General features: G+C 67.7%; 2 protein-coding genes across 2 annotated transcripts; one reads left to right on the top strand and one right to left on the bottom strand.

Moving 5' to 3' along the window:
• The first annotated feature begins 301 nt into the window (after positions 1-301).
• EMIHUDRAFT_444682 (hypothetical protein) lies at positions 302-2,333 on the top strand. Its single transcript, XM_005772730.1, has 5 exons — positions 302-931; positions 1,005-1,078; positions 1,148-1,363; positions 1,435-1,689; positions 1,866-2,333. Exons 1-5 carry the CDS (start codon positions 346-348, stop codon positions 2,220-2,222), a joined length of 1,488 nt encoding a protein of 495 aa, XP_005772787.1. The 5' UTR covers positions 302-345; the 3' UTR covers positions 2,223-2,333.
• A 277-nt stretch (positions 2,334-2,610) lies between these two features.
• EMIHUDRAFT_469955 (hypothetical protein) lies at positions 2,611-5,953 on the bottom strand (the record flags this gene model as incomplete). Its single annotated transcript, XM_005772729.1, has 5 exons — positions 2,611-2,862; positions 2,976-3,251; positions 4,434-4,630; positions 4,853-5,309; positions 5,531-5,953. 5 exons carry the CDS (start codon positions 5,951-5,953, stop codon positions 2,611-2,613), a joined length of 1,605 nt encoding a protein of 534 aa, XP_005772786.1.
• Positions 5,954-7,407: the final 1,454 nt, after the last annotated feature.

Below are 7,407 nucleotides of genomic sequence, written 5' to 3'. Positions count from 1 at the left end.
AAGGTGAAGAACAGCCAGGCTCGGACTGGACACCAACGCGGTATGTTGGACGCTGGACAGATGATGACGGATCACAAGAGAGAAAGCTCTCTCGGACCACGCCTGGTGGGTAGCTGGGTATCTATGTATCTGACACATTTTGTTTGCAGGAAACAAACAAAAAATAATTTCGTTTGTGTCCCTTCCTTCGGAATCGCTCTCGTTGCAAATCCCTGTTCACGATCGCTCTCGTTGCAAATCCCTCAGAAGTTCACGAAAAAAGAAAGCGCCAGCAACGCCGTCGGCCGAAACAAGGTAGGGTCCGGGGCGAAACCGCTCCGCCGAGCCACTCAGATCGTGACCGCGATGCCCGCCGCCAACATCGCCCCGATGGACTCGCAAGCCAAGCCGCACGCCTCCTCCGAGCCTCTCACTTACTGGGGCCGCGTCCGCGACGTGGCGGCGGCATTCTTCCCGATGGGGTTTATCGCCTTCGGCGGTCCCGCGGCGCACATCGGCCTCTTTCTCAAGACGTTCGTGGAGGGGGAGCGGCCTTGGCTGGACGAGCAGCGCTTCATGGAGCTCATGTCGCTCGGGCAGGCGATGCCCGGCCCCACCTCGACGCAGATGGCCACGGCGATGGGCATCACGCGTGCGGGCGCGCTCGGTGGGCTGGTGAGCTTCTGGCTCTTTGACTGGGTCGGCTTCGCGGTGCAGCTGAGCACGGGCGCGGCGGTGTACTACCTCGACCTCGGCGCGCTCGACACCTACAAGATGGTCGTGCTCGGCGCGGGGCCGGCCGCGATCAGCCTCGTCTTTCTCGCCGCGCGCATGCTCGGCAACAAGGCCTGCGGCGACGACCCGCTCCGCATCTCGCTCGCGCTCTTCACGTGCTTCGTGGCGCTGCTGCTGCCGCGGGAGCACATGCGCTGGGCCGCCTTCGCCTTCCCCGGCGCACAGCCGAGCCCCGCCCGGACCACCACCACCACGGACCGCCACCCGCGACACGGCGCCCCCCTCGGTAGGCCTCATCCTGTTTGGAGGCCTCGTCACCGCGCTCGACGCACGGCGACCGTCGCGGCGGGCCGCGTACGAAAAGGTGCCCGCCACCTCCTCCTCGCCCTTTGACTTCTCGAGCCTCGACTCCCCCACCCGCTCCGCGCCGCAGGCGCTCTCCCCACCAACCGGCAAGGGGCTGCTCAAGCAGATCGGCATCCCGCGCCCGGCCGGCCTCCTCCTCGCCATGGTCGCTGTCGGCTTGTTTCCCTTTGCGTGGGTCGCTCGCGACCTCGCCTGCGGCGGCTTCGGCGGCGCCGGCTCGCGCCAGCTCGCGGTCTTCTCGTCTCTCTACTGGATGGGCTTCTCCATCTACGGCGGCGGGCAGGTGGCTCTGCCGGTGCTCGCGCGGAGGGGCACAGCCGTGACTGACTGACTCGCAGCCGTTGAACGGACCAGGTGGTGCTGCCCATGCTCGAGTCGGAGTTCACGCGCGGCCGCTGCGAGCCGGGCGAGACGGGCTCGTTCCCGCCGCTCGACGCAGAGACGTTTGGCTTCGGCCTCGCGCTCGCGCAGTCGCTGCCGGGGCCGCTCTTCAACCTGTCCGCCTTCCTGGGGGCCGCGGTGGCGGGCGTCGGGGGCGGCATCGTCGGGTTCCTCGGCCTGTTTGGGCCCGGTATCCTGCTCATCTACGCGCTGATGCCCTTTTGGGAGGCGCGCGCCGCGCCGGCCTCCGCCCCGCCCTCCGGGCCTGCCTCTGCCGGGCCGCTTGCACCTCTTCCCGCGCGCGTCTCTCCTCGGGGACCGTCGCTCCGGCATAGCGACGACACGCCTCACCGAGAGCCCGAGCAGGAGCGCTATGTCACCCCCCGCCCCTCCCCTTGCGCCAGTCGCTGCGACGGCATGAGTGGGTGCGCTGCGCCCTCGTGGGCATGAACGCCTCCGCCGTCGGCCTCGTCTTCCAGGCGTGTGTCACGCTCTGGGCAAAGTACTGCACGAACGGCGCCGAGGCGGCCGTCTGCATCCTGGCGATGGCGATGCACAAGCGCTTCGCGCCCGGCGATACGAAACCGCTCGCGCTGCGGCGCGCGTGGCCGGCGCTCGTCATCTTTTCTTGCGCGACGCTTTGCCTCGTCCTCTTCTTCCTCGACCTCAACGGCGCTTACGGCGACTGGTGCCACGTTGCGAAATATGGCGATTTCGCCACCCAGCCAAATCGCACGGAGGCGTGCCCCTCCGCGAGCTGAGCTGTAGCAGAGAGTAGTCCACGCCGTGGGCGCCGGGCGGAAGCGGGCGTCGTCGATGGGCGCTGCAAGATAGCTCGTTCGGTCGTTTTTAGAGTAAAGTTCCAGGTTAGGCCAGGTGTAGCCCAACCGTGCGGTGGTCCGTGCACGCGTGCACACAAACCGAGCACTCGGCCGTTTAACTTGAAGGTGTGCACTCCACACAGCAGGCACCCCACCGGCTCCCCGCGCTCTAACTTACGTCTAACCTGGTCCTACTCGCTATCTGGTCGGGCGCTCGGGCCTGTACCACCCTGGAGCCTGATTCGTCCACCTGCGCGCCGCGCCCCATCGGCGTGGCGCACAGCGGCAGCGCGTTTTACAGCACAATCGCGCGTCTCGTATCTGACGACTAGAGGTCCTCGATTGGCGCCTCTGCCGGTCGGTCTCGCCAGCCCGAGAGGCCTGATGCGCCGACGTCCGCCAGCGTACACGGAAGCGACGGCGTCGCCATCTCCTGCCGCACGACGAGAGAGGCCGCTCCGCGCGCGAGCTCGAGCCCGGCCGCGTCGGTGGTCAGCGGCACAGAGCCGCCGTTGAGCAGCCGCGCGTGCAGCCGCAGCGCCCGCGGCGGCAACACCTCGCCGAGCAAGTCTGTGTACGCCTGCCGCAAGCCCTCGGGTGATCTCGGGTGATCTCGGGTGATCTCGGCTACTCTCGGCTACTCTCGGTGTACGCCTGCCGCAAGCCCTGCTGCAGCTCCGCGGCGCTCGCCACCCCGTCCAAGTCTGCCGCCATCTCGTGACGCGTCCCGTCCGCAGCCTCGAGCACGACGGGCGTCTCCTGCCTCTCCTCGCTCTCCGCCCCCCTCCTCGCGCCCTCGGAGGCGGGCGCGTGCGCGGGGGGCGGAGGGTGGTGCGGCAAACGCCTCTCTGGCGGGGTCCTCGCAGACCCGTCGCCATCCCTCTGCATGCACGCCACCGAGACCGAGTCCTCCGGCCCGATCTCGAGCTCGAGGAGCGCCGCCTCCGCCTCGCGCTCGGCCTGGCTCACCTGCGTTGTCGGGTGCGCAGAGAGGGGAGTCGGGCTGCGGCTCCTTGCAGCGGCACCCGTCGCCGCACAGCGGGAGACTAAACAGGGAACACCGTGGGCACCGTCGAGGTCGTGTCTTGTCGAGTGCTCGCTAGAGTGCAAGGGAGCGCATTCCGCCATCTAGGCTCGCCCGCCGACACCTCCGAGCCGCCAACCTGCGACGCCGCGCGGCCTCCTATTGCCTCGTTGAGGAAGTCATCAGTGGATGGCTCGTTGGGCGGCGCCGCGCGGATGGCCGAGCCCGCCGCCGCCGCGTCGCGCGGCCGTGTGGCGCGAGAAGAGCGAGCCGCCCTCGGAGGCGGGCTGCCCGTCGTACACGCGCGGGAAGCGGCTCGACGGCGCGTGCCTAGCACCGAGGCGTGCGTGAGTCACAGACCTGAGAGGTTGTGGCGAGAGCAGCGGCTGCGGGGCGCGTGTGCCGCAGCGGGGCGGGGAACTCGTCTTCCGCGAGCGGCGGGCTGCACGGGCTGTCCGGGCTGCCCGGAGGGGGGCTCCTAACGACCGACCCATTCACAGCTCCGGGGTTGAGCAAGTGACTCCTCGGTACACCCGGCGGGCGGCTCCTCGACGGCGACCGGTTGGCGGTGTTTGGCGTGCCTCGAGAGGTGAGGAGCGAGGTCCGGTCCTCGACCGAACCGCGGCTTCTGATGCGCGAGAAGCGGCCTACGACGGACTCGCCCCACCCCATGAGGTGGCACTGGTATCGACGCCCGGTGGCGGGTGCGCGAGAGGCGCGGGCCGTAGAGATTATGCAGCTCGGATCCAGCGATGCCGCCTCGGCCGAAGCGGCTCTTTGGCGGCGGCGTGGCTCCCCGACGTGCGTCTCTTCTCCGGCCTGGTGGGGGCATCAGTCACTAGTCAAAGCCGAGCCGTCTCGTGCGTCCCCGCCTCCGACGCGCGCCAAAGCGAGAGCTGCAGGCCGCGCACGCCTGGGGCGAGGGGCAGGGGCAGGGTGAGGGGCAAGGCAGGGGCAGAGAGGTAGGGGCAGGGTGAGGGGCAAGGCAGGGGCAGAGAGGTGTGTGAGGGTGAGGGTGAGGGTCACAGCCAGGGTGAGCGTTACAGCGAGAGTGTGTGAGTCAGCGAGGGTGATTGGTCAGGGCTGGGGATGACCGCGAGGGGTGGCGGCGAGGGGTGCGAGCGCACCGCCACCATCAGCGCGGCGAGCGACGAGCCGAGCAGCAGAGCGGCGAGGAGGCGCTCGACCAGCTCGGCGGGCAAGTCGCCGGGCAGCGCCGCCGAGAGGGCGACAGCCGCGGGCCACAGAGGCCGCTCGGGGCCGGCGGCGTCCGGCGGCGCCCCGCCCAGCGGGGGCGGTGGCGGCGCCGCCTCACCCGGAAGTCCTGAGGGCGGGCCTCGATGAGAGGGGTCTGGCGAGGGCGGCGGGGGAGAGACTGCGACGAGCGGCGGCGGCGGCGGCGGCGGCGAAGCGCGTGGACGCGACGACCGGCGAGGCCGAGGCGGCGGCGGCGGTGGAAGTGGAGGTGGCGGCGGCGGCGGCGGCGGTGGCAGCGACGAGGACGTGGGTAGGGCGGCGGCTGCGGGCGAGCTGTGGCACTGCCGACCCTTGAGCGGCTGGCAGTAGCCGCAGGAGCACTGGCAGTGCGAGTAGAACTGGCCGCATTGCTTCCACTCCACCTTATAGCGGCAGGAGCGCGCCTGCCAGTCTCCAGCCTCGCGCGGAAAAGCGACGGCCCACTCGTCGTGGCAGCCTCGCTGGCGATCGACGGCAGGAGGCTCCTGCTCCGAGGGCGCCTTGGGCAGGATGCACGAGGTCATCTCGCTGTCGCTGCACCGCACGCCAGAGTCGTACAGGTGCCGCGCGCAGCAGTCGATGCCGCCCGGCTGCTGCCAGCAGTTGACGCCGCCGCACCGATTGCACTCTGCCGGGCAGCAGACGCTGGCCAGGAGCGCCTGCGAGCCCGGTTTGTGCACGCTGCCGATGATGCCTCGGGAGCACCCAGCCATGAGGTAGCAACGCGAGAGGTCGTCCTCTGAGACGCCGGTTGAGACGGCGGGCGACTACCCTGGTACTCCAGCGAAGAAAGGAAACGGCGTGGCAGAGCCTGACTTCCGATCTTTGTGCAGGATTCTTTGTGGCAGGCAGAAAAAATTTCTTTTCCGCTTTGACCTTTGTGTCTTTCTGAAAACAAAAAGCGTTGGCACCCACCGCCTCGTACGGCTGTACTCTAGTCCAGCCTCTTCCGCGGCGCGGGCGGGCCGGAGCTCTTCCTCGCCGTCACCGTCGGCCCGCGATGCGTCGGCCGAAACTGCTCGACCGGCCCGAGGCCCGCAAGCTCCCGCTTGAGCTTGGGCTTTGCGTCATCATCGCTGGCCGCGGCGGACCGCTTCTTCCCCTTCCTCGGCGCAGCCTCACTCGCCTCCACCTTCGGCTCCACCTTCACCGTCGGCTCCGCCTTCACAGCTCCCTCCGCCTGCTTCTTCGGTGAGTTTGCGAGCTCGAGGATCGCCGCCGTGTCCTCGCCCGCAGCAAAGCCGCTGCGCGTCAGGTGCCACACCTGGAGGTTGCCCTTTGGGTAGGGCAAAGGGCGGGCGCACGCGCGAGCCGCGTCTGCACGCCAGGCAACCGGCTTGGAGCAGTCGTAGTTCGCTAAAAAGGCGTCCGCCTTGGCCGCCGCCGCAGCCGCGACGTTCCCATCGACCATGTGCACCACGCCGAGCAGGCAGCGCTGCTGCGCTCTCAGATCCGAATCGCTCGGGCAGCCGGTTTCACGCCTCGCGGATTCGTGCCATGGTGGCGGCGTTCTTGAGGTGCTCGTCGTTCTGGCCGCAGTGCACCGCGACCCACTCCCCGCCGTCTGGAAAGGCGGTGGCCTTGCCGCGCCGCGTGTATAGCCCCTCGCCGGCAGCCATCGCCGCGGCATACGGCTGCTGCATCGTGATACAACGGAGGCCAATGCGGTCCATCGCTCGCGCGAGCTTGAAGCTGCGCAGCGAGAAACATTTTTTTCTGTTGTTAGGTTTTTCTGCTTTAGTGTTTGTGGCTCTTTTCCTGTTGCCCCGCGCTTTTCTTCTTTTCCGAATGCAAATGCCGTCGAAGCTCACACCCCTCTCCCGTCAATGGGCAAAAACGGGGTGATTTTGGTCATCCGTCAAAATATCTGAAGATCTGTCCGGGGGATTCTCCCCAAACCTTGCTCAGCTGATCCAGCACGGGCCGTAGGCAAGCCCTGGGCAAAGAAACCAGTACCTCAACCGGCTTCCCTGAGCGTCACAGCTCGGTGATCGCGCCGACCGGACACCACTGTAACGTCACGGTTCCGGGCATTTGAACGCGACCTTCGGGGGCAAAGACATGGGCTCTATGGCTCAGACTGGACGCCTCTAGTCTTGGTCCCTTCTGATGCCCTAGGCCACACCTGGGCCTTACCTGGGGTTCTAGGGGCCGGGCAGGGTTTGCCCGCCCGAAACTGGCCCGAGGGACCTTAAGTCCTAAGCAGGGAAGGGGGGGGGGGGGGCACCAGGTCCATAGAGCTCCACAACAAATAAAATCGGACACGCCAAAGAGGGGTGGGAGAAGGGGACAGAGTCCCCGCCTGCACGAGCAGGATCTTGGAAGGACGATCAGGGACACAAGCAAGGCTAGGGGACGGGAGCGGGGAGCGCATCGCGACACGGTGGGGGGAGGCTGCGCAGGATCCACCCACACGACCGGGTCCCAGGGATTTGTTGGCTAGGCGGGCGCAAGAGGTCTGTTAGCGCCCCCCCCCGGCGCCCCCCGCGACCGGCACCCACCGCGAGCAGCACTTCGTCCGGTCCCTCATCTGCTGCTGACCACTCTGACCTCGCCGCCGTCGTTGCTCTTGTCCGCGCGGTCGGGGAGGGGGCTGGGGAGATGGGGAAGAGGGGGAGCTCAGGTGCTCCTTTGACGACTTATTTTGCACTGTCAGCTCGGCGAACAGGCACTTGACCCGCACTGATGTTCGCGCTGCGGTTGCTTACTTGCGCACGGAGAACGAGATTGTAGTCGACCGACAGCCAGCACCGCCCTGGGAGGGACATCATTGTCTTTTTGGAGGATTAGGTGCACACGCAATGGAGGCCGTGTGTCAGTGAATCCATGCAACTAAATGCAGTTTCCCGCCGAATGCAAAGAATG

This window comes from Emiliania huxleyi (genome assembly GCF_000372725.1).
Source record: "Emiliania huxleyi CCMP1516 unplaced genomic scaffold EMIHUscaffold_351, whole genome shotgun sequence".
NCBI lineage: Eukaryota > Haptophyta > Isochrysidales > Noelaerhabdaceae > Emiliania > Emiliania huxleyi.
The sequence above is the reverse complement of the archived record's forward strand: the minus strand, read 5'-3'. Positions and strand labels throughout refer to the sequence as shown.